We start from the raw sequence: 24,786 nt of genomic DNA, 5'->3' as shown, positions 1-24,786 counted from the left end.
ACAATCCTAGAAATCCAACCTAGACCACTCGCTTAGCGCATTCCCCTTCTCGACCTGATCTCGACCCCTCCTCCGAAAATGGAGCGTCTATCCCTAAACGAAAGCCCTGCCAATGCGCAACGCAGCCCCCGCCCACAGACCCAATTCGCACAGCAATCCCAAAATGCCCTCGGTCCAGCAGGGCCCCAGCCAACAGGCGGTCCCCCGCAATTACCGCCGCAGATGTTCACCACCGCTGCCCAGTTGCTTGATTTAACGGATAGTATGCGCTTCGCGATCACTTTGTTCCGCAGTAGCTGACCGAGCCCCCAGAGAAACTCGTCCTCATCCTCCGCGACGGACGGAAACTCATCGGTGTCCTACGTAGTTGGGACCAGTTCGGTAAGCGTTTCGCTTCAGATACACTTGACTTGCTGTCTGACGTTGTGCAGCAAACCTTGTTTTCCAGGAGACTATCGAGCGCATTTATGCCGGTCAACTGTATACGGATGTTCCGCGGGGGATCTTCATCGTCCGTGGAGAGAACGTCCTCCTACTGGGCGAAGTGGTAAGACCGTCCCGGCTGTATTACCGCACATTGCTGATACTGCATACAGGATCTGGACCGTGAAGACGATATCCCACCTACGCTGACCAAGGCGTCGTTCCAGGAAGTGATGGAGTTGAAGAAGAAGGAAGAGGACAAGCGGAAAAAGGGCGATAAGAAGCGTTACGATGAGTTGCAGGCTCTCGGTTTCGAGCCCGAACACAGCGGCGAGATCTTGTTCTGATGGTTCTATGGTTTATTTGTTTTTTGGGTCTGATTGGATTCCTTCCCGTCGAGCCATGGAGAACAAGGCACTGGATCTCAATATTAGAATGAGATGTTAGCTTGGGACTTTGTCTCTTGCTTGCCCATGTCTTGCAATGGCGTTGGTTGGATTGTTTGGGTAGCATCGGCTCTGGAGTTTCGGTGGATTCTCAAGCATGCCGGTAACGGATGAGCTCTATGGGGTTCACCGGGACTCTGGACTGCTATAGTTCATGATCGAGCCTGGAGGGGCGCCAAGGTTGCCTCTGGGGTCTACTCAATGTCTACGGCATATGGTTGTGGGGAATTGGCCGAGCTGGTAACGGCCTGGCTTGGTCTTATGAAGTTCTGATTGATGCTTGATACACCCTTCTTTTTTAATTTTTTTTTTTTTTTTTGAGGGCATGATACGATGGGCCACGACTGATATCAAAGTGAGGTGCAAGGATTAAAGCAACCTTGGAGGTCTGCTACATAGTGTTACAGTCTATATGAGTACCAGACAGAGGGAGAATAATATCTATGTCCATTGACCTTAACAAACTTTTGAACAGAATCGTGATCGTATCATGAAGACGCAGAGATCTGCATCAGAACGGAACGGCCCAGGGTCAACGGAACCACAGCGGAGGGTATTATGAGAAACACTTTGACACTAAGCACGGGACCGAAGACATCCATGGATGGCAGAGGCTGACAAGAAAGAAAGAGAAACACAAAAACAAAAACAAAAACTCCAGAATCTGCTAGATGCCGTCCTCTTCCCATCCATACCCAGCCCGGAGGCGCAGAGAACGATAGTACAAGCTACCTATCCTCTTTACCTCTTCTTACCCCAGCCCGAGCGGTTGTTACCCCTCGGGGCCTTAGCGGGGTTGCGACGCTTCTCAATGCGACTACCGCCACCAGCGCCAGTAGCCTTGGGCGCACCAAGACCACGACGAGCAGAGCTCTGACCGCCACCAGAAGCGCGCAGGTCCTGCTTCAGGTCCTCGTCATCGACATCCATGCTGTCAGCGTTCTTCTTGCCAGACTGGCCCATCTTCACCTTACCGCGCTGGCCACGGCGGACAGCATCAGGTCCAGCCACGGCAGCGAGGTAGGCGTTGACACCGCCATCGCCAGCACCGCTCATCTCAACATCGTCGGCAACAACATCTCCATCCTCACCGAGGACAAGACGGCCGTCAGCGTCGAACTTGGCGTTGCGCTTCTTCTTGGACCCAGGTCCCGTGTTGAGGAATCGCTGGCTGGGCTTCGTGGTGGAGATGCTGGCCAGAGCATTCGATCCAAGAAGATCAAGCGGGTTGTCTTCGGGAGACATTTCGCGAATGTACTGGGTGCTTTGGCCCTTCTTGCCTGCGCGACCCTTGATACGGGCCTGCTGGTCGACTTCGACATCGCTGTCGCCGTCGTCGGAGCCATCTGAGGAGTCGGAGTCGGAGCCGTAGACGGCCTTGTCGAAGGCGTTACCGGATTGAGGCTTGGAAGCCTTCTCCTCGCCCTCTTCGTCGTCATCCTCGGCACCTTCCTTCTTCTTACGCTTGCTGCGCTCACGTGCTTTGCGGATATTGACGACGAGCTTGCGGTCCTCTTCGCCGACAATGGCTTCCAGGAGGGGAGCACCGAAGCGGCGCACAAGTCGGTCAATGATACCCTTGACCTTGCTGCGGAGACGGCCCTTGTGCTCCTTGTTCCAAGCCATGAGGTTGGGAACGAGGGTGGCGAGACGAGGACGCAGAGCCTCATCGGGAAGAACGACAACGGCGACCTTGACGAAGCCAAGGACGGAGCGGACGATCTCGCGGTTGCTGGAGGTGAGGAAGAGCTCGACTGTCTCAACGAGCTCGCTGAGCATCTCAGGCTGAAGCTGGTTCTGGAAGTCGAAGAACAGTCGGGACAGCGCTGTGACGGAGGCGGCGACCATGTGAGGAGCCGAGCCTGCAAGACCGGCCGAAAGCATGGTGAAGAACTCTTCGAGGGTGGCGGGGGCATCGGGCATGTCATCTGGCACGCCGGGGACGAGGGATCGACGAATGACAGTTCCGGGCGGGTTACGCTCGGAGTCGATTGTGCGCTTAGCCAGGAGGATCAGCAGGTCAAAGGCCGCAGTGCGGGCCTTCTCGTTGCTCTCCTTGCAGCCCAGCACGACTTCGGACAGGATGGCCGGGATGAAGTGCAGGTCTGAGGTGGGCAGGTGGTTGATCATTTCCGTGATGGCGAGCATACGGTCACGACGGCCAGAGGCAGGAGTGCTGTCGGTAGTGGCGAGCATGAGGGCTTGCAACTCCCCGCTGCGCTCTTCGAGAGCAGCGCGGCCAGTCTCGGTTGATCCGAGGCGAGGAATCAGCTTGTAGGCCTTCTTGATGAGTTGCTGATCCGGGTTGGAGGAGGAGCTGTTGAGAATGGCTGCGGCCATGGAGAAGAGGCCACTGAAACTGGAGCGGGGGAGGTAGATGGACATGGCGATGACAAGGTCAATCAGGGTGTGGGAGGTAGGGGGCATCTTGTCGGATGAGCCCTGGGGTTGAGCACCCTGCTCTTGCTCGGTGGTCAAGGAAGACTCGAGCATGGATGTGACACGGTTGAAGGTATCGTTGAGCTCCTATTATTGTTAGTCGGACTGTTGATACAAGAGGTTAATACGTACATTCTCAGGAGTGATGCTCAAGTACGCGTTGATACACTGCAGAATGTAGCCACGGTAGTGGGGAAGAGTCTGGCTGTAGACGTTGAACAACACAGCCAGCAAGTTGCTTGCAAGACCACCGAGGTGAGTGATGTTCTTCTGAGCAGCAGCCTTGGTGATGCGTCGTTGCAGGATAAGATCCTCCTCTTCGCTCTCAACGGATAGAATGGCCTGGTTTGACTCAACCAAGTTCTGCAGAGCACGGCAGACATCAACACGCAGCTCAGTCTGCTTGTAAAGGACATTAGAAAGCAGCTCGGCGAAGCTCTGGTCGAATGCCTCCTCCAGGTCAAGTGGCAGCTCGCAGTATCCGGGAAGAGTGCCCCAAGTCTGTTGAACGAGAGTCTCGAAGATCTTGACTTCGACAGACTTCTCAGCAGCACCAAAGTTAACAACCTTCTGGTAGAGAGCCTCGCTCAGGGGAACGAGCTCAGTGCGGAAGTGGCGGAGGTTGGTGTTAGTCACGCTGTCGCGCATGATAGGGAGCATCCAAACGCGACCCTGTTGACCAGCCTTCTGGTCAACGATGTTGAGAGGGAGAATTTCCAAAACAGCTTCGGGGCCCATTGCCTCGATGGCGCTGCCAAGAACAGCGTCAGCTTCCTTCTTACCAGCAAAGCCACCATTGCTGCGGAGCTCGCCAACCGTGCTGACGATCTTGACAAGGTAGGGGCTTGAGCGCCACTTGAAGCAATCGAACATGGCCGAGCACACGTTGAACACCTCTCTCCAGGCAGCCTGGTACTTGACAGAGAGAAGCTCAACGGCAGACTTGGCCAGCTTCTCCAGGGTCTTCTCGTCGTAGACAGAAGGCTCAACAATGACACTGTTGGGAATACAGTTGTGCAGGAAAGAGATCAGACATTCGGAGGCGGAGACACGAATGTTGCTAGAAGGAGAAGCCATGAATCCAGAAATCAGAGTGAAGAGATCCGGCAGCTTCTCGAAAGTGTCCTCGGGGGTGATCTGAGCAGCAACGTCGTAGCCGCGCGACAGAACCGCGATCCAAGGAGGAAGGAGTTGAGAGTCATTCTGTGCTGGCTTGAGCTCGGAAATTGCGTCTAACAGACGTGGCAGCTTTGAAGAGGAGAACTCGTCCGCCATTCCTTCAAAGATAACCTCAAACACCTCGAAAGCACCCATGGTAATGTACTCGTTGCTAGACTTGGATGCGTTCATCAGAAGCTCGCTGAGAGGCTCGATCTTCTTGCTGGGCCAGCCACCAGATGCAGAAGCAATGGTCTTGACCAACTGCAACGAGTGGATGATCAAAGGCTCCTGGTTGTTAGCCTGAGAGTCGTGGCGACCCTTCTTTTGCTTGTGAGCGGCCGAGATGCTATCACCGAGAGTCTTCATCGCGGATTGGGCACACATGTCGGCACCGGGGTGGTCGAGAGACGGGCTCGGGGGAGGAGCCTTCAGGACCGTGACGAGTGCCTCCTGGGCGCGCTTGCGCACCTTGGGGCGGTGGTCGACCGAAAGACTCAGCAGACCGGCCATCGCGCGGCGCGGACCGACCTGTGTGTGCGGAAGGTTCCATGAAGCGGCATCCTGGGCGATGAGCAGAGACTCGAGGCAGCCGATCGAGGGGCGCAGAAGTGGGGCTTCGACCTCCGGCAGAGAGAGCGCGGGAGCAAGACTTTCGAGGATCTGGGAGAATTTGGCGCAGAGAATCGGGGCGGGGACGTAAGCGGTTGTGATATCAAGAAGGTAGACGACGGATGTAGCTAGATCTTTGTTGACGATGCCTTGGGATGCCGACAAAGACTGAGAGAGCAGCGCAAGGAGGGCCGCAAAATAAGCAGTAGGCGAAAAGTCTGCCTTTTGGTCACGGAGAGTATCCTCAACTGCAGAGAGCACCACAGCAGTCTGCGGAAATTATTAGTCCTGATTGACTGAGATGGATTGGAAACACGTACATGGTGCTGGTTCTGCAGCTTGGGAGACTTGATCTTCTCAAGCTTCTCCGCCAGGGTCGCCATGATGATTGTCGACGACAAGGTGGAGAACTCAAACAAATGTATGTGAATTGGAAGAGGGCTGTTTGGCGGTAATAAAAATCGTAAAGGAAAAAAGTAAAACCCGGCAGATGTGGAGGCGGTGAGTGGGCGGGGCTGACCGACTCAATCGATGTGTACCTGCTTGGCACTTCGTCTCTACCTGGGATCTTTTGATTTGAATCTTCAATTTATCTTACAGACTTTACCTCTGTTTCTATATGAACACATCGTCTCGCTTCAATAGAGTTCGGCCGGCCTGATGGGCCTCCTGGAACCTGAACTCATGGATTGGACTCCAACTTGTCATCCGTCTAATTCTTGTTCATGAGATAATGTACGGAGTAGACTGTTTCGTCCACTTCCAGGGTGTCTAATAAATGCTTGCAATTAAAGTGAATGTGACAACATAACCTCTATTCAACGGCCACCTCAATTTAATTTTATCAGATAATTACAGACGCGCCGCTTCGGCGACAATGGTATCACGCACTGCCTTGGGGAAGGGGACTCCCTCCGGCTGCCAGCCTACTAGCTTTTTCGCCCGCGAAGCTCGCCCTTGGCCGTTGGTACCCAAGAACACCACTCCGCCGGGGATGACTTTATTGGCCTCCTCGAGGTTGATGGATTTCACCGAGTCAGCAGACTCGATATAGCCCAGGCTGTGTGCCTCCTTAGCAATAAGACCAGCAATGTCCTTGAAGCTCTACAATCAGAAATTGGTCAGTAAACAAAAGTCGATCTATCGGATAGGGTGTGGACGAACCTCGAAACCATTCTCCGCAAAGAAAAGGCCGTTCTCATTCCAGATTGGAATCTGAGTGGCATTGATGGCGTGTTCAGCAAGCTTAACAAAGAGGCTGGCCAAGTCAGAGACGTGAATGACACCCCACTTGCTGAGACCCTTGTTGAGGTATAGACCAGCATGTTGCTGAAGGCCCGAGCGAGCCAATGAAGGGATCTGGATGCTTCGCTGGTTCACAGGGCCTCTGCCGGCACCGAAGATGATGGGAGGGAAGATAATAGCAGTCTTGGGGCCACTTGAGTCGAGGTCGAGGATATAGTTGTCGACCACTCGACGGTCCTTATAAGCGCGAATGATGCTGCGGAGCTCTTCGGCGTTGTCCAAATCGTCAACAATCTTATCCGAAGGCTCGCCATATGAATTGTTATCGACCTCAGGGCCCGCGAGAACACTCGCTCCGGTCACCTGGATGTAATGTCCTGCTTGAGTCAGCTGCAAACTCAAGTCGACGTGCTGGCTATGGAGGGCTTACCATCCTGGCGCCCTTCCAGGCCTTTCGCAATGGCCTTCACACTGGCAACATGCTTGTTGCTAGCAGCATCTGGACCACCGTTAACAAAGTTTCATTGGTTTCAGGCTTGCACTAACTCACGAATGACGACATTGGCCTTGCGTGCTTCTTCCTCGATTATGTCGACATTGTCCAGATCTGCGAGGACAACGCGGACCTGAGGGAAGGCAGCCAAGACCTTGTTGGCCTTTTCTTGGTCTCTGATCAAAACAGAAACATCATAATCAGGGTTAGCTTGCTGCAGAACATGGAGAATTTCGCCTCCGATGTAGCCAGTGGCACCAGTTCTATAGATTGATGGTTAGACTCCGATGCACCATATGGCACATTCTGCACCAACAAAGAAAGATAGATTTACAGAAAGACTTGAGGCATGTTGAGGACTTGAGATATTTTTTCAGACTTGAATCAATAGAAATTCAAGAGAGGACTGCTGGGGGTTTAATATGCGCCCCCGCGCACCGCGATAGGAAGGTGGTTCCGCGGAGACAACTGTTAGGGTAGGTAACCGCAAAATGATGTGATGCCCGCTGCCCAGTCGCAACCAAGTATATCCAGAATTGATATCATGTTGCAAATAGAGGATAGAGAAACATGGATAGCCAATGGTTCTCGATCCAGTCGTATCTGGAACAGTGGATGAAGGCTGCACAAGGTCATTTTTGGATACCATCCATGAATAAGGATTTGCCAATCTATTCTACCACAGAAATAGGCGCACTAAAGGTAGTGGTGATGACACTTACTCAACTTAATCGCTTGGAAACAGCTTAGTTACTCATGAGAAGGGTTCGAAGCCATTGGTATCCCAACCCAGAATTATGACTAATCAACGAAAGTGGGGCGCAAACTGTGTGTGGGGCAAAGGCCAAATAGCCCCACAATTCTCCACGCGCTCCAGGATGGTCAAGTTGTTTAGACATCACCCTTGGACTTAGGCCCGGTGCCCTGTTTCCAAAGGTCTACCTAGTACGATCCATGTAAGTCTGATTTTGGTCCAGCGCTACCGACGCTTTCGCTGCACCATTTGCTCTATCACATCCTTTTCAGCTTGTGCGCATTTCTCGTCTATTCTTCAGCCCGTCAGGCATCAATGAAGAAGCCATAGCCTACACATATAGATACTTATGCTGACTCTAAGGTTGTGTATTCAATATCTGGGCTTGGGAACGTGCACATCACTCACTTTTCAAACGAAATATTGCTGTTGATTCCGAGTCACAGATTTGCAGTGATTTTCGTGACTCCTGTCAATCGAATTTCTTGCTTCCACAATGGAACATTACGTCAATCAAGGTATTAGCCCTTAACTTTACTTTCAGCTGAATATTACCAACTGTAACTCCCTAGCTCTTGATATTCGGTCATTATACTCATATTTCGCGAGAGGCGTCTACACAAGCGCCTCAAACTTTTGATAACCTTCCAAGTTCAGGCTTTTTGCTTTAACCCAATTTCCAATTCAAATATACAGATTGGACTCGGCTCAGTTATAGAGTTCCCGGTCATTTGAGTACAATATGACTTGAAATTTGCTATGAGTGACTACCCTTGCACTGTCAAACAAATCTCCCCGAGAGACCTCTAACGCCAATTATATCCATTACCCAGAAACAAAGCGAAGTTTGTTATCGTTAGAGGACAGCCAGAATTCGAAAAATGAACTAGATGAAAGAGGGAGAGATATTTGAGAATGCACGCCTTTTCAAATACTTCGCTAACAGTACTTTTCAGCACGGAATCACGGCAAGAAGGTACGGACCAAAGGAAGGCGAATCAAATAAGAAATCTCAATATATCAATGATCAGTGGAAAATTCCAAGTGCAAGGGTATCTATCTAAAAACTCGACAAAATTCCAACATCAGCTGTAAACAAAGTAACAAGTATTCCCCACCAGGGCACTAAAAATACGCAATTGAACCAAACCAGACCAAATGAGCCAGGTATGCATACCAGACGAACTAGTACCTGCGACTCCACGTGGGAAAGGACTAAGTCTCAGCCACCGATATCATCACGGTAATTTTGCGTTTAAAGTTACTCTTAGCGTTGGGCCCCTACCCCGGGACCCTGTCCCAGCCGTGCTGACATGTCACATTGTTTAGGGCTTAATGGTCAATGCCTAATGCTTAGCTCTTTGCGGAGTAAATTTTTTTTTAGTCTCTTAATTCTAATGCTTTTGGCATACCCCGTACCCACCGCCTAACTCGAATTAGTGTACCACCAACCTAACCTGGTGCACCAGCTGCCCTAGCCTTTTACACTCTAGTTGGGAACGGCGATCCGGGTCTTTGGTCCTTGTTCCGTGCTTGTCTGCCGGGGTGGCTATGCGGTTCCAGAGATCCGCTAGGCTGCTTTTGATACCCGTGGATATGGTTGTTGTTTGTGGATGTGCTGTGGACTATGTGAGTTCCCAATGGGCTGTACAACAGCCTGGAGTCAATATATGGCACACAACCTTGGAGAGCCATCCAATTAACGAATTTCTAATTCCTTTCGCTTGCCCAGGTACTATTGCGTGGAGAAATTATTTGGTATACTACTTTGGGTAGTTTCAAGTGTGAACCAATGTATGAGTTGATGAAAAACAAGTCAATTGAGTCTCAATTACCCAGAAGTGACTTGACAAGACTGGCAGAGCATAATGTACGTTAGGGGAAAAGAGGAGAGAGGGACTTGCACGAAGTCAAGTTAAGCACGAATCGACAAAAAGAGACTAGAACAAAAAACCCCCCGGCATGTAAAGCAGTTTTGGGAGAAAATGCTGTCAAGAAGAGTAACAGATGCAAAAAAAAAGAAAAGAAACCGCCCATCCTTAGGGAGCCCACAACCCAGACAAGTGAGCACGCGGAGATAAAGATACACATGAATCCGAGACCGGGGTCGAGGTCTCAGCTGATGCACTCTAAAGGAGAAAGACAGGTATTGAACAAAGCTGGAAAAAGCCACTCTTCGGCAGATCGGAATTAAAGAAAACCGCAGAGGATGGTATCATAGCACGAAAGACTTTGGGGTGGCGATGGGTGATGGATGGGGGAGTTTCAGGGAGTCGAGTCCGAGACGAGAACATTAGTCAAGGACAGGGGATATCGTGATTAGAAAAAGCAAATGCAGTTCCGTCCGTGTAGATCCATTAGCAGAAAAAAAAAGAAGACAAAAGAAAACACAGCAGCAAGATTATTGGGACATGATTATTGGTAGTTGGCGGAAGTGGTCTCTGGAAGCCGTAGCGAATTTTGAATCAGCGGACAGGTCCGGTGAGGATGACCTTGTCGAAAGGGAGATGAAAAGGGATTTCCAGAGGGTCGATCCTATAGGTTGACGGCATTACTCACGTTGCGGGTACACCGGTCCGCTCTGGTATGGAGAGTGTGGGTAGTTGGGCGGGTAGGACATTTGTCCATTGTTCTGGTAGACCATCCCAGCGCCCGGGGGACCGCCATACGGGCCAGGGACCTGGCTGTCGGCAGGCTGGTATCCGATGGGAGGAAGCTGGGGACGAACACCACCGCCGTAGGCAGGTGGTTGTCCATGAGAAGGGTCGGAGGGATTGGGAGCTTCGACCTGGTTGGCCTGGACGGCCTGAGCGGCGGCACGCTCACGCTCCTCGACAGCCTTGCGCTGGGCCTCTTCTTCCTTCTTGCGAGCTTTCCATTCCTTGCGAATTTCCTTGAACTCTGGAGGATTATATGTCAGCAACCAAACCCAAAACAGAATAGCGTGCTGGGTAGGGGCGTCGGGAAAGGGATGGGCTGAACTTCCCACGTAGCCACGCTACGCTACTGCGGGCCCCGCGACATCTAGTGTAACTCACTAGCGTCTAACGGGCGCTAACCCGATCCAGCCATTTGCGACAAAAAGGATGAAAACACCTCCAGTCGCAAACCAAAAAAAATAGAAACAAATTACTTACCATCGGGAGTACGCTTCGCACCGTGCGATTGCATGGTCACGTGTGCATTCAAGTGGTTCAGAGTACCATACGCCTTTTCGCAACCCTGCCAACCACACTTGTACATGCGCTCAATTTCCTCATAGCGACGACGTGGGCGCTTGTGTTGCGCTGAGCCCGGGATTGGGACAAATGAGTAAACCTAGAGAGAGAGGAATCAGTATTACGAACTCGAGAAAATCGAGCCAGACGCGACGTTTTTGATGACCCCCTGGAAGAGATTGGAAGAGAGCGAGCGAGACACGAGAAAAAAAATTCACGCGTTTCTCCAAAAGGACAACCCAAAAACAACGACAGTTGAAGAGAGTACGAATATTTTGAAAGAAAAAAAAGAGCTCCCCCAGGAAATCATCAAAAACATACCTGTCCAGGACGCGACTCGGCAGTCGCGGAAGGGGAGGCGGAACCAACCGTTGTAGCCGGAGAGGCGTAGGGACCGGGTAAATGGTGCTGCTGTCCATAGCTGTGTGGCCAATCCGGGCGCGCGTACATGTGCTGGGGTGGAGGAGGGTGGCCCTGATACTGAGCCATCTCATGCCCCTGAGGTTGGTAAGGAGAGTAGGGAGGAGGGTAGGTGGGGCTGTTTGCCGGAAGAGAAGGATCTAAAGGAACGGGCGCGTCAGACTTGAGAAGAGGACTGCGCGGGCCCGTAGGCAGGTGGAACGGACTTGTTGCTTGAGCCATACCTGCGCCACCACCGGGTTGGGAGTTGGGAGCGTAGGAGGGACGGTGAAGGTAGTCCTGGTATGCAGGCGAGCGGGCGGTGGGCGGAGGGTTCAGACTGTAGTCTGATTGAGGGGTGTTTGAGGAGGAGATGTTGGGCCGAACCTCAGGCTGGGGAGTGTACTGAGGAGTCGGACGGACTTCGGGTTGCGGGGTGTAGTGAGCAGCAGCAGCAGTTGGGTCTGCGGGTTTTTGTTCAGAAGGTGCGTCGGTAGGCGGGTGGTGGTGCGAACCTGGCTGTGCGTACTCGGAAGTGGGCCGGTTGTCCATAAAAAGCGAAAATATTCGCGGAGGCAAAAACAACTCTGTGGAGACGCGTCGACGATGAGTGAGAAGTTCGGGGAAAATTGACGAGTCGGTCCGACACGTTTCAAGCAAGGGACGGGAGACTAGGTCGCCACGTTGGGGGATCGTGGCTAACCCAGATCTAGGATGTTTTGGGGGGTCGCGTCACGTACCTTCGAAGGTGAATTGAAGAAGTATTCAACGAGGGAATTCTTTTGAGGGGGAAGAGGATAGAATTGACATCCAATATGTCAAAAGGTCCAAGCGGCGAGATTTTTTTTATAAAAAAAACGAGGGAAAAAAAAAAAGAAAAAAGAAAACCCCAAAAAGTGAAGTTGATAACCCAAGATGCTTAATCTTAGTTGAGATGCCTTGCAGGCGGTAAGCAGATGACTAGTGACTAGAGACGGAAACTAAAGAAAAAGGTCGAGAGTCAACGCGACTTGTAGCGACCTAAAAAGGTGAGACGATTAGGAGGGAAAGGCCTTGGGATCCGAGGATGCTGTGGACTGCAGTGGACCCGGTGGAGTGCGTAATTTTGGTTGGCGATATCGTTGGTCGGCAGACGAATTATTGCCCTTTTTCTTTTTTCTTTTTTCTGCTCTTTTTTAATTCTTTTTTTTTATATATACACATATACACCTTGACAGTATATCACTTGCATGCTATGTACTGTAGTGACGTTGAGGAAGCTGATGTGTACAGCGTAATCCGTCTCCATACAGCTTACTCAACCTGGGAAACAGCAAGTTGAGAAAAAATCGAGTATGGCAATATCAGGGACAAGCCCAGCGTATAAGCGATGGGATATCAAAACGAAATGCAAAATGCAAAATATTGTAAAAATATTATTAAATCAGATTGACTCTCTCTCGGACCATGCCCTTTTTCCACACAAAACTCCGATATTTAACTGGGTTGGCCCCCTTTCCCCTCAGTGCCTTCGTTTCCGGCTAAGCTTTCCACGTCCGTGTGATAGCATTTCCATTTCTTTCTTGATTTTGTTTCCCCCTCCCCCCCCCAGAAAAAAAAAAATTATAATAAAAAAGCGGAACCCAGGGGAAAGGAAAGTGGCAACCAAATCCTGATTCCCCTGTTCTCTGACCGCAAGAATCAAAAAGAATTGAACCAAAAGGCATAGCATTTACAAAAATATCATATAGATTAGTACAGGTGTGGTTGTTTTTTGCTAAAGACTACTTGCTTAGGTTCCCAACTGGAGGCCCTCTTAGTCTACCCGCAACTCGGGTGCAAAGAGAACCTAGCGCGTAGGGCCCGTGGGTACTAACCAAGATGTCAGAGGGAAAGCTAGGAATGGCGTGCCCGAAGAACCTCAGCCGAGAGAGGGAAACGAGACTGGAAGTGGTTTAGGGGGGAGAGAAACACACGGGCTAAGAGGAGCTAGGACACAATGAGGTGTAGCGCAAGTCGGGGGAAGAAGAAGCGATGGATACTCGGGAAGACCAGGGGCTAGTGTGGACGATGGTCCAATGACCTTTGGAGGGGGACTGCCACCAATCATATCTTGCAGGTGGAGACCTGGAGATGCTCGGTGGTTGGGCCTGACTCCCTTGGGACTAGCGTTAAACTCTGCTTCAAAAGGTTCAAAGCCGAGGCGGTCGACTCCGCAGTGAGAAAAAAAAAAAGGAGGTTATGTTGCACTTTGATTACAGGTATTATGTACTTTGATGAATACTCACATGTTTATACAGCGCGGATGTTCTAGATACTTGCATCGTAGGTAGATCTACAGACTCAATTTTGAATCTCTTCATCGGGGGTTTGTATACAATTAGGAAAGAGGATTGCTGGTGCTCGATTGAGATACTAGTCATGCTAGCCTTCTTCACGGTGATCTATTGAATCATGGGGTTGTATCCATGTTTGTCCATGCTGGTACTCCGTAGTCATACAATGGATACATACCAAACGTTGTGAGTGGGGAACTTGGAAGAACACCGGTGATCGGAGGCAATCACCTAATATCTGTACAAACCGGACTCCGTACGTTGGACGGTGTATGAGAATACTTTTACATACGGAGTACGGAGTATACAGAGTAGAATTGTAGAATTGCAAGCTGAACTCCGATCTGAAGGCAATTGCGACATTACTGTCTTATCCAGGTGTTTCAAAAGATCGAGCCTGATAAGCCATCTACTCCGTATTCCATACGGGGATCAAGAAGTAAATATAGCAATGATAAAAGCATATACCAGTCGTACCAAGGAAAGCAGAGAGGAGAAAGGGGGCCAGTCGACACTTGGCGGGATTTCCGTGACCACGAATGCCGTTAATTGGTCACCAAATTCCTAATCCAATTGCGTTACGAGCGGACATTCGGCGGCTCTCCGGTACGATGTACGATCAGTGTACAGATACGGAGTAATCTTGGAAGCTCTATGCTTGTTCGGTGTTGTAGGGCAGTACGCCCCGTAACGATACCTGGTTCTGTGGTTCTTTCAGCCTCGAGGTGGGTAACCTACGGAGGTCCTGATAGGAACAAAACGGGAGAAAAGAACAAATCCAGCTGCAAGGCTCGGAAAAACATGCTGGCTGATGCGTGCTGATTGGTCCGCTGGACTTCACCCCGCAGGCGGAACTTGTTCCTCCACTGCCGGTGAGCATTTGAATTCAATTTATCCTTTGCAGTAATATGCACGACTCTGCACTCGTTTTCTGTCTCTGTTATTCGCATTCTTACCTTTTTGGGGTTATCTGGAGGGACGGTTTTTTGTCTCCCAATCTTCCTGAGATGGTACACCGATGTAAACCGGTGGGGACGGACAACACACAGCTCCAGCGGGATATCCGGGAGTCGAGAGCAGATCGAATATCATATCCCTTATGGCGCGTCAGTCATTGGACGCCGCAGCCGCTCTGTATCCATGCACAATTTCAATACCCAGACCTGTACCTCCGTACTCCGTACAGTGGACAGTCGGACGATCAGCCTGAAACTCCAAATGCCCCCAGTTTTCATGTCCTGTGTTGCATTTTGCATTTTTCCAAGGTTCCGCCGGGGATTGCAACCCTCGGTCGAATCAGAGAAGACCTTTGTTGGAGTAAAGCTTGGCATTGTTCCTTGCTCCGATACCTCCCCTGCTCGTTATCTCGATATGTTATTCTGTTATGATATATGGGGTACGTAGGGTGCCTTGTGCGGCCATGGCATGGCCTTGTCGCATCACAAGAATGTGTGTCTTGCAAGTTCTTTGTAGCCCATTGTCTCAAAAATGTACAGTACGAGTCAAAGGAAAATAAAATGAAATATCCCAGCAGGCAACCTGCAGGCGTTCACTCTTTCCGTGTCACTTGATGCACGTGGGCCCATTTCTGCGCTTTTAATGTGAATATTCCGTTCTCCGTTCTCCGTCCTGCGTGAGAAACACACTGACTAATGGATGGACCTCTAAGATTTTAGGCGGAAACAGTTCCCACAATGGGTCAACCCCACGGCTATTCTCCGGGCATAGTATGTATTTGTAAATCTCTCCATCTCCGGCTTGTCAATTATTTTATTTTATTTATTATCTTTCAGGGGTTAGAGAAATCATGGACTGGGTCAATTTCCTGGCCCGGATCGCGCTGACCCGACACAAGTAATGCCCTAATCATTTTCAACACAAACAACGGAAATCCCCCACGCTGTCAAATTGGAGAATTTGGGGTGTTCACACCTAGGTTTAGCATGGAATAAAATACTGTACACATACCGTACCGCAGAGTCGAGTAATCAGTCGCGGCTGGGAAATAACGGTTGACTATGTGCATACAGTAGCTTGAAGTTAGCGACCCATGAACTTGCCGACTTTCCAGGAGTCCGTGCTCTCTCAGGGCAGAGATAACAAGGAAGAGATACGCAATTTCCTCCACTCCACATGGCCTGTGCGGTTACAAGACTACGCCGGACAGAGTAAGTCATACCCGCTAATGCTTCGGCAGATCGCGTCAACAGACACTTGATCAGCACACCCCGGATGATGATCACCATGCTTTTCTGCGGTTGAGCAAAGGGCTGTTTTTTCCGTCTCTCGCCTCGCCTAGCCAAGAGATTTGGTGTTGGCATTTGGTATCATTTCTTGATATCGGACTCTGGCCAACAGAGACATTAATCGACCAATCGCCGAGACAGTTTACTGCAGGGATTTGAATCCCGAGACAGGGGTCTAATGTGGCCCGTATCTATTCGGTCTGCAGGCAAATTAACCTTTGAGGGGAAAGTGGTACTTGTCGAAGATCTTGTTGTTTACGAGCGTAGAACCGGGAAGGTCACATCATCTTCGTCAATATCCCAAGGTTGATAATGAATTTGAGTCTATTTATTCTCCGTATTGCATTGGCATTATTTAAAATAGTGTTATTACTCAAATGTACGATAACAGCATAGACGAGGTCTACAATAAACACCCTCGCAGCTGAGGATTCGGATTAGCCGAGGAGAGTCATAATTTCCATGCATGTTCTACGTCTGCTCTAGGCATCCCAAACAGGCAAGAAGGCAGCCCATGTATCTAGCTATATCCCTGATGTGGTAACTCTTTCTTCCATTCCGGGCATGGTGCGCCATGAGCTGACAGGGGGGGGTTGCAAACGGGGAACGTTGATTGCCATACAGGCGCATGCTCAGACAATTTCACCCTGGCCGCAGTCACACCAATCACACAATCGCGGCAGGTGAATTATTTCAATATTCGGTTCGAATCTGGACCAGAGACATGAGTCGTGCCCGTTTTTTTGTGCCTCCGACGTGCATCGTCGGCTGGAGTCTATACTGCTCTGGGTAAAGCGGCTTGGAAAGCGTCGGCGGCGCTTATGCATCTGACAAGGTATTTTATCCACGGACGTGTTTTTTGGTCTGATTATTCAGACAAGACTACTGCACCTCGCTCTCTTAGGCTTTGTTTGCATCATGCACCACGTTCTGGTGCGTTTTTCTGAGGTTACTTCAAGATTCAGGATGCAGGCCTTGGCGAAGGCGTGAACACTCGCTGTCCCATGCAAAAATAGGTCTTGGGCTCCTATCATTCTCCTTTTTTAGAAAGACTCTGCATGTAGCCAGCATGGTGGGTTTTCGAGCACCCGACCGCTGGCTCGTTCATCGGCCGGGATGTCTTTGCTTTTTTCTTGAGCCCGTGGACTTTCACAAGACACGTCATTCAACTTGGTAAAGCAGGCTTGCTTTGCCACTTCTACACTTGGAAAGGGTATTAGAAAAGTATTTACCTCCCTTCATACGATTATGTGCCTATCCAGCAGTTGAATGTTAGAACACATATTGCATGGCTTCTCTGCAGACCATCCGCCCAGGGGAGCATAAAGCTTGACTTTCAAGCTGTTTAAAGGTCTTAGTTTTATCTTTGCGGTTACCCCTGGCATGATACTATACCACATTGAGAGGTGGTTCCAAGGTTTCTGAGTAGAGCAGGCATAATCCTTCCAAGGTTATGCCGAGTGATGCACACGAGGCTGAGATGCGGGCGCCGGTACCGACCTAGTAATTCAGCCTAGCCTTGGAACTTTCATGCTTTGTTTTTCCTTTGCTTATTATGTAGCGCGCTTGTAAACATATCTAGGCCATGTGGGGTCTTCTTTCCGATCTGACTATCAACCTAATCGTGGCAGATCTTGCTGTTGGGGTTGGTCAGGTTCTCTTGCTTTGTACGGAGTACCTTGTCCCGAGGTCTTCATTGGATGAATCAGATATTGGTTTGGCAAAGGGATTCCTTTGCTATGGGCAATAAAAGACACGCTTGGTTTTACTGCGCAGGTGGCTTTTTTCGCTGTTCTAATTAAATAACTGCGATGAATCCTCGTACCGTCCGCGGAGTTGCCTCACCGGGTCAATGCCTGACTACGCATCGAAAGTCCCAACACTCACTTAGAGTTTGAAGCATATATGTAGTCTCTTTCTAAATGTGATATTGGATCTTGGCATCGGGATCCATTGATGGTAGTACCTATTTATTTGGTATTGGCGTCGAAGGGTCGTTGCACGGCTGTTGAGATATATACCTGCACATCCAGGAACCTTGAAAGGATTGGGAAATTAAATCTGTTCCCGAGGTTTTCCCCTCCTCCAAACTTCCCTCATGCCCCTGAGAATATTCGAATAGTAAAAGTAACCCTTTAGCCAACCAAGGAGAACACCAAGCACCAAAATGACAGCTGGCCGAGGTACTAAGATACACCTGGACAAGCGGCTCTTCTTCTCCCAATGTCGCATTTATACCCCAGAGAATCAAGCCCTGGAGATTGAAAGACCTCGGGAGGTTCTAGCTAATCAAGGTGTTTACTGACGGAAAAATATATTCCGTTAAAACCAAAATATTACGGAGTATGGACTCATTTGCGGGGTCGAATGAGATAAATTAGAAACCCCGAGCCTATTCGATGTCAACCTGATTGTCATCATAATGCTTCTTCAAGCAGCTTGTGTGTGGCTTATAGCCTCCTTGCCGTCGGCTACAGCTGGTCCCGTGTCAAGACCAAAGGCCGGGTTTGACTGGTCCTCAACAAAAGCTTTGTGAGTAATGAAAAGGTGATAGAGCAACGTTTTCTGACGTTTTCTCGTAGAATCGCATTCGGTGACTCCTACACATATGTCCAGGGAACCCAAGGACACCAGAATTTCAGCTTCATTGGAGATCAATTTAATTTGGCCTACACTAGTGAGACTTTGCTCACCAACAAAATAGTCCAGAATCAGGTAAGTGCTCCTCTTCATACGGCTAGTTCCAGTGATATTGATATCGTCCCACATATAGACTGCAACGGCAGAAGGCGGTCCGAATTGGGTTGAATATCTCACAAAATGCGGGATCAAAGAAGGCCTCACCTCACCTCAAAGCTGCAAGAAGCAACTATGGGATTTTGCATTTGCCGGAGCTGATATTTCAACCGAATAGTAAGTCTAATCCCCAGCCCTGTACTTGAATTGCCAATACTGATTCCAGACAAGTACACCTCTCCACCACAACTTCACCGTCTCCCTAGTAGACCAAGTCAACCAATTCAAGCAATACGGCCATCCAGCTCTTAAACACACGATCAAAAGCCAATCGACTCTCATTGCGATCTGGATTGGCATCAACGATATGAACGACAGCGCTCAATACGCCGTGGATTTCCCAACTTTCTACAAGAGCATTTCAGATGCCCTGTTCGCTTCTGTCGAGGATCTTTACGATCTCGGATACAAGGATTATCTTTTTATGAATCTTCCGCCTCTAGATCGCACCCCCGGAAACCAGGCAAAGGGCTCGCCAAGCCCGAATGCCACGCAGATTGAGTGGTATAACAGTGCACTGGCGGAACATGCTGCTGCGTTTGCTGGAAAACACAAAGATGCTGAGGTCATGCTCTTTGATGCGCATGCCCGACTTGAGGCTATTCTGGATGAGCCTGGTAAGTACGGCATTGTGAATACGACGAACTTTTGCCCTGGATATGACCAGCCGGATATTGCGGTGAACTATGAGAATTATGGATGTCCGACGCCGCTGGATGGATACTTCTGGTTCAATTCGGGTCATATGACGAGCCATGTGCATCAGGTTCTGGCGGAAGAGGTAGAGAACTGGTTGCGGAGATAACAGTTGATGAGAGGCAGTTTACAAATATACAGTGGAAGAGGAAGATTTTGGATAATGATTATTACAGACAGAGCCCAGACACTCTTTTTTGCTCTGACGGATGAAACTTTTGAAAATAATGGACATGTAGGCTGAGTCGTGAGAGTCAACGCTCTAAACGAGCCGATGAATCGTGAGCCATCCAGGCCGGATCCTGGACCGTAAAACGAAAAAAAAAAGTAAAACTGTCTATGACATCGATAACGCCGTTCCGAACCGAGTTACGCAAGAAGTCGAAGAAATGAAAAGGGGTCTACCGGGACAGGACAATACAAGCTCAAGGACTGCGAGGAATACAGCAGCGAGGCGCCTACCAGCGACGGTTACCGCCGACGGGAGCAGCGTTGGAAGCAGTGAAACCACCACCTCCGCGACCACGACCACCCCAGCCACCACGGCCACGGCCGCCCCAACGACCACCACCGCCGCCACCGCCGTAGCGAACCATCTCGGCAAGACGAGGGTCGATCTGCTGCTTGGCCTCGGTGAGAATAGTGACCAAGTCGCGAGCCTGCTTCTGGTCTAGAATGAATTGTTAGATGGTGCTGGTCAAGAATTGGGTAAATAAACTCACTGTCAGTGGTGAAGAAGGTGATAGCAGTACCGGTGGCACCGGCACGAGCAGTACGACCAATACGGTGGACGTAGTCCTCCGAGTTGTTGGGGTAATCATAGTTGAGCACATGAGTAATGTCGCGCACATCTTTTGGAAAGGAGGGTTCGTTAGCAAACAGAGCATTAGTGGGTTTATGAGGAGTATGGCCATGAAGGACCCTTTCTCCGTCGTGCAGGACTTGATGCATCACTGCTCTCTTGATGGTATGGAAACCAGTAGTATGGAAACCAGGAAGCAAATCCATGGGATGGTGGTACAATCCTGTGGTAACCTTGGAAAATGCAGCTTCAACAGTTCAAAAACAATGCTGTGTGAGAGAAAAACTTCAACTCTCCTGAGTCTGTCACACAAAAAGTTGGAGAATGGAAGTCAGGCAAAAGAGCCTGCTGCTGTGCTGCACTGTGAGTCCAAGGTCCTTTTGGGAGACCATCTGGCAAAGAACGCCTGGACGCGGAATTTAAACCGACGTGCTTCGAGAGAGTTGAGCACCGTGCCATTGTTTCACACAACGTCAACACGGGTAAGTGTTTTAAAGACCCCTAAGGGGGAGAAAGATGGGGGAGGGGGAGGGAGGGAAGGGGGATGCAATTTGTTCATACCGATACCACGGGAAGCCACATCAGTGGCCACCATGATGGGGCTCTTGCCCTGCTTGAACTCGTTCAAGACCCAATCGCGCTCGTTCTGTTGCTTGTCACCGTGGATGGCTGGAAAAAGGGTTAGCAAATGCTACAAAGAGCAACAAGTGAGGTGACTTACAAAGCGCAGGCCATCCGTCTTGACGGAGGAAGCGAGTAATCTCGTCAGCGACACGCTTGGTACCAGTGAAGATGATACACTTGTTAGTGCGCTCCTCCATGATCTTCTCAAGGTGCTTGATCATCTTGTCACGCTTCTCGAAGTCGGAAACGACCTCGACAATCTGGGTAATGCGGTGGTTGGCGGAAAGGTCAGTGGAACCAACGTTGACCTGGATGTAGTCGTTGAGGAAGTCAGAAGCCAGCTGACGGACCTCCTTGGGCCAAGTGGCGGACCACATGCAAGTCTGACGATCGGGGCGAATCTGGCCAATGATCTTGCGAATCTGGGGCTCGAAACCCATGTCAAGCATACGGTCGGCCTCATCGAGGACGAGGTAGGTGACACGGCGAAGGTTGGTGCGGCCAGCCTCGAGCATATCAATCAGACGACCCGGGGTAGCAATGCAAACCTCGACACCACGAGACAGATCGCGGATCTGGGGACCCTTGGGGACACCACCGTAGACACAGGTGTTGCGAATACGGGAAGACTTTCCGAACTTGGTGATCTCAGCCTGAATCTGAACGGCCAACTCACGAGTAGGAGCCAGGACAAGGACAATAGGGCCATCGCCGGGGGCGAGGAGGGGCTGGGCGTTGATGTGGACAATAGCGGGAAGACAGTAACTCAGAGTCTTTCCGGAACCAGTCTCGGCAATACCGACGACATCACGACCAGAAAGAGCCATGGGCCAGCCCTGAGACTGGATAGCAGTGGGGGCATCGAAGCCCTGGGCCTTGACCTCAGAAAGGACATACTGGGGGAAACCAGCCTCGTCGAAGTTCTCAACGGGGCGAGGCACGTCAGTACCCTGAACGGCCATGGTCTTGGACTTGCGGAAAGCGTCGATTTCCTCGTTAGAGCGGGCGGTGACATCGGGGTGCTCCTTGTAGAAGGACTTCTCGAACTTGGGGAGACTGTTGATATCTGGTGCTGTTAGTATCATAAAACTTGTAGATGATGGGCTCAAACTCACCATAGTCCTGGTTCTTCAGGCTAGCGCCGAGGTTGGACATGCGGTCACCACCGCCGCCGCCAAAGCCGCCGCCGCCGCCGTAACCACCACCACCTCCTCCGTAACCACCACCACCACCTCCGTAGCCACCGCCGCCGCCGTAGCCACCTCCACGGCCACCGCCGTAACCACCGCCGCCACCGTTAGAGTAGCCGTCACCACCGCGGGAGCTACGTTGAGGGTTAGTATTATGACAGGTGTAGGAGTTTGAGATATGCAGTGAACCTACCGGTAGGAGTCGCCACCACGATCTCCGCCGCGAGAGTAGTTGCCGCCACCGTACGACATGATTAAGTCTGGGAAAATGTGTTGTAAGGGTGATAGAGTGAAGAGGGATGAAGAAAATGAACACAAGAGAAGAGAAAGAAAATGGGTACAACGACTTCTCAGGAACTTGAAAGAACGGAAGGATGAAGAAAGAGAAAGGGGAGAAGGCGCGAAGAAAAAAAGGTAGAGAATCTCTTTATCGGGATTAGCGCTGTCCAATGTTTTTTTCACACGTGATCAGGCCTGGGCGAGGTACTATCTGACCGCCTTCCCAATTAGGACTAACGTTCCTGGGTCTGGACGATGCTGAGTTTTTTTTGCCGTCGGCTTTCGATATGATTGGCCGCTGGGTTTAGATTCCGGCATAAGTTCCTTTTCAAAGGCTGAGATTGCCACGATAGGAGAAAAGAGGCAAATACTCTAATTGTGATATTTTCAGTGGCAAACAGGTCGTCTCTATTCTGACTAAAGTGACGAGGTAGTCAATATTGCACTCAAGAGCGACTTGCCGGGCAAGTCAAAGTCAGTATGTGATTTTACACAATGTACAGTTGGCACCTTCGTCTACTGCCTGCTCCCTTCCAGTCCCATATCCCAGAATCGAATTTCCAGCTCTGTAGCCCGAATAAAGATCTTGATAAGTTCCTCCATGCGACTTGGGGAGACCGATTGCATGTGCTTTTCCAGCAATGCTAAATCACAACAATCAGTTGACCATCTCAGTTGGCGATCACGAGCTGACTTACCGGAACCCAGCTGTACAGCCTCTGTATAATCATCGGCGACATAGTTCTCAATCCACTTCCAATATTTGTTGCCCTGGCGTAAATTCTCCTTATCAGTATGCAATCGCCTAGCGATGGCACCGTATCCAATTAAGCACGGAGCGAGCGCCATTTGAAGAGCTAGCCAGTCTTCAGATTGGCCGACATCTAGAATGTATCGACTGTATGCCGTGCATGCTAAAGTCCAAGATTAGCGAAAAGGGAGCCAAAAGGGAGTGAAATGATCTTACCGATGGTTTCAGGCGTATCCTCCATTTCTTGCTTGGAAAGGCCAAAAGAGGCACAATAGTCAATATGCAGTGCCATCTCCCTTTGGATATGAAGGACAATCTGGGCGGACTAGACTGGGGTTAGAAGACTTCAGAACACGGGCACAAAGCACTCACTGCCGCAATTGAATCCATGGTCTTGGCCTTGTATGATGCAAGTGCATTGCTCCGAGCAAATTGAACCTGAAATTATTAGTAGGCTGGAATCATCTGAACTCTGAGTGATCTTACCAGATAGAGGTAGTCCTGCACAAGGTACCCCTTGAAGTGGTCCAGGGGAAGGGTACCTTGGCCCATACCCTTGACAAAGTCATGGTGAGTAAAGTCCTGCCACGCGCGCTGCACATCTGGTCGATCCAAAATGTACTCAATGAACCGACCACTAGCAACGAGTTAGTCTCATACACAAGAAAAAGGTGGAATACATACGGCGCAAATGGCATAGTGTAGGTAGAGTGGAAATGATTGATTGGTCCACTTCCCTTGCCCAAATCGGTGCTTGTCTTGATGCCAATCTCAACAAATCGCACAGCACTGCGAACGGATCTAATCATATCTTTTCCGGACGCCAGATTTGCTGCAATCGCAGAGGCGAGTGAGCAGCCTGTGCCATGCGTGTTTTTAGTTACCAAAAAGTCGGTCTCGAACAAGGTGGCTGTCTTTCCATCGAAGAGAATATCAACGACAGTAGTTGCCTCCTTCGAGTCTTGGCAGATCTTATAATCTTTCGTCAATGGCAGATGTCCTCCCTTGAGCAGGACAGCTTTAGGACCCAAGGAGCAAATCTTTTTGGCAAGTTCAATCATTTCATCAAGGTTCGTTGGTTCGGAAGCCTCGGCCCCAGCATCTTTCAATAGCAGCTGGGCCTCTGGGATGTTTGGGGTCAGGATGGTGGTGAGAGGAAGCAACTTTGTTCGCACTTCCTTGACAGCCTTTTCGGGCAATAACTGTGATCCACTGGTAGAAACCATTACCTACTAGGGTTAGCATAGATGGCTGTCAATGTACAAATTTAACATACCGGATCAAGCACGATAGTGGGGACTTTATGATATTGCAATGTCTCTGCGATGACATCGATGGTCTCGGCAGAAGAAAGCATGCCTATGGAATGACCGTCAGCTAGAACAAGAAAGCAGGCTTGATTGACCTACCCAATTTCACCACGTCCGCTCCAACATCTTCCAGACCAGCATTGATCTGCTTTCGCACAAATTCAGATGGCACGACAAAGATGTCCTGCACACCTAGGGTGTTTTGTGCCGTCAGTCCGGTTGTGGCCGTGAGAGCATAGCAGCCGTGAGCTGCAAGGACCCTCTGGTCAGCCTCGAGGCCACTGGAATAAGTTAGATACATTGGCTACATTCATTTGAGAGCTTAATTGCGCAAACAAAACAGAAATGCAAGGTGATCGGAAAGGGACCGTTATGTCGTCCTTTCTGGGGTTATTGGGAGGATATTGCAAGGTTGACTTACGCGCCTCCTGAGCTATCAGATCCTGCAATGACCAGGACTCGTTTGACAGACATGATCTCGTCAAATATAGACAGCAATGTCTCTGCAAACTGACGTTAAGGAACGATGAGGGTGGGGTGGGGATTGGGGGGGTCACCGATAAGATAAGAGCGTGGTGATATCAAAAAAA

The 24,786-nt window shown here is 50.1% G+C and overlaps 7 protein-coding genes across 7 annotated transcripts; 2 read left to right on the top strand and 5 right to left on the bottom strand.

The window, feature by feature from the left end:
- Window positions 1–78: 78 nt before the first annotated feature.
- Window positions 79–770, top strand: N7506_007696 (U6 snRNA-associated Sm-like protein LSm1; the record flags this gene model as incomplete). The annotated part of the gene is made up of 4 exons (XM_056956989.1): window positions 79–262; window positions 313–381; window positions 432–547; window positions 597–770. The coding sequence occupies 4 exons, from the start codon at window positions 79–81 to the stop codon at window positions 768–770; spliced, it is 543 nt and encodes a 180-aa protein (XP_056811323.1).
- Window positions 771–1,610: 840 nt separating this feature from the next.
- N7506_007695 (mRNA-binding protein RRP12) lies at window positions 1,611–5,461 on the bottom strand (the record flags this gene model as incomplete). The annotated part of the gene is made up of 3 exons (XM_056956988.1): window positions 1,611–3,395; window positions 3,441–5,348; window positions 5,399–5,461. The coding sequence occupies 3 exons, from the start codon at window positions 5,459–5,461 to the stop codon at window positions 1,611–1,613; spliced, it is 3,756 nt and encodes a 1,251-aa protein (XP_056811322.1).
- Window positions 5,462–5,930: 469 nt separating this feature from the next.
- On the bottom strand, window positions 5,931–7,167 carry N7506_007694 (uncharacterized protein; the record flags this gene model as incomplete). Its single annotated transcript, XM_056956987.1, has 5 exons — window positions 5,931–6,182; window positions 6,243–6,700; window positions 6,754–6,822; window positions 6,874–7,079; window positions 7,151–7,167. The coding sequence occupies 5 exons, from the start codon at window positions 7,165–7,167 to the stop codon at window positions 5,931–5,933; spliced, it is 1,002 nt and encodes a 333-aa protein (XP_056811321.1).
- A 2,954-nt stretch (window positions 7,168–10,121) lies between these two features.
- Window positions 10,122–11,739, bottom strand: N7506_007693 (putative C2H2 transcription factor (Con7); the record flags this gene model as incomplete). Its single annotated transcript, XM_056956986.1, has 3 exons — window positions 10,122–10,471; window positions 10,708–10,888; window positions 11,110–11,739. 3 exons carry the CDS (start codon window positions 11,737–11,739, stop codon window positions 10,122–10,124), a joined length of 1,161 nt encoding a protein of 386 aa, XP_056811320.1.
- Window positions 11,740–18,170: 6,431 nt separating this feature from the next.
- On the top strand, window positions 18,171–19,349 carry N7506_007692 (SGNH/GDSL hydrolase family protein; the record flags this gene model as incomplete). The annotated part of the gene is made up of 4 exons (XM_056956985.1): window positions 18,171–18,280; window positions 18,331–18,463; window positions 18,522–18,661; window positions 18,716–19,349. 4 exons carry the CDS (start codon window positions 18,171–18,173, stop codon window positions 19,347–19,349), a joined length of 1,017 nt encoding a protein of 338 aa, XP_056811319.1.
- Window positions 19,350–19,698: 349 nt separating this feature from the next.
- N7506_007691 (DEAD-box ATP-dependent RNA helicase DBP2) lies at window positions 19,699–22,108 on the bottom strand (the record flags this gene model as incomplete). The annotated part of the gene is made up of 6 exons (XM_056956984.1): window positions 19,699–19,910; window positions 19,963–20,091; window positions 20,604–20,711; window positions 20,764–21,732; window positions 21,782–21,990; window positions 22,050–22,108. 6 exons carry the CDS (start codon window positions 22,106–22,108, stop codon window positions 19,699–19,701), a joined length of 1,686 nt encoding a protein of 561 aa, XP_056811318.1.
- Window positions 22,109–22,651: 543 nt separating this feature from the next.
- N7506_007690 (uncharacterized protein) lies at window positions 22,652–24,670 on the bottom strand (the record flags this gene model as incomplete). Its single annotated transcript, XM_056956983.1, has 9 exons — window positions 22,652–22,779; window positions 22,834–23,049; window positions 23,103–23,211; window positions 23,259–23,324; window positions 23,373–23,523; window positions 23,571–24,115; window positions 24,163–24,245; window positions 24,296–24,477; window positions 24,618–24,670. 9 exons carry the CDS (start codon window positions 24,668–24,670, stop codon window positions 22,652–22,654), a joined length of 1,533 nt encoding a protein of 510 aa, XP_056811317.1.
- Between the last annotated feature and the right edge of the window lie 116 nt (window positions 24,671–24,786).

This window comes from Penicillium brevicompactum, assembly GCF_028827555.1.
Source record: "Penicillium brevicompactum strain IBT 35665 chromosome Unknown utg000005l_segment0_segment0, whole genome shotgun sequence".
NCBI lineage: Eukaryota > Fungi > Ascomycota > Eurotiomycetes > Eurotiales > Aspergillaceae > Penicillium > Penicillium brevicompactum.
This window is presented reverse-complemented; position numbering and strand designations above follow the sequence as displayed.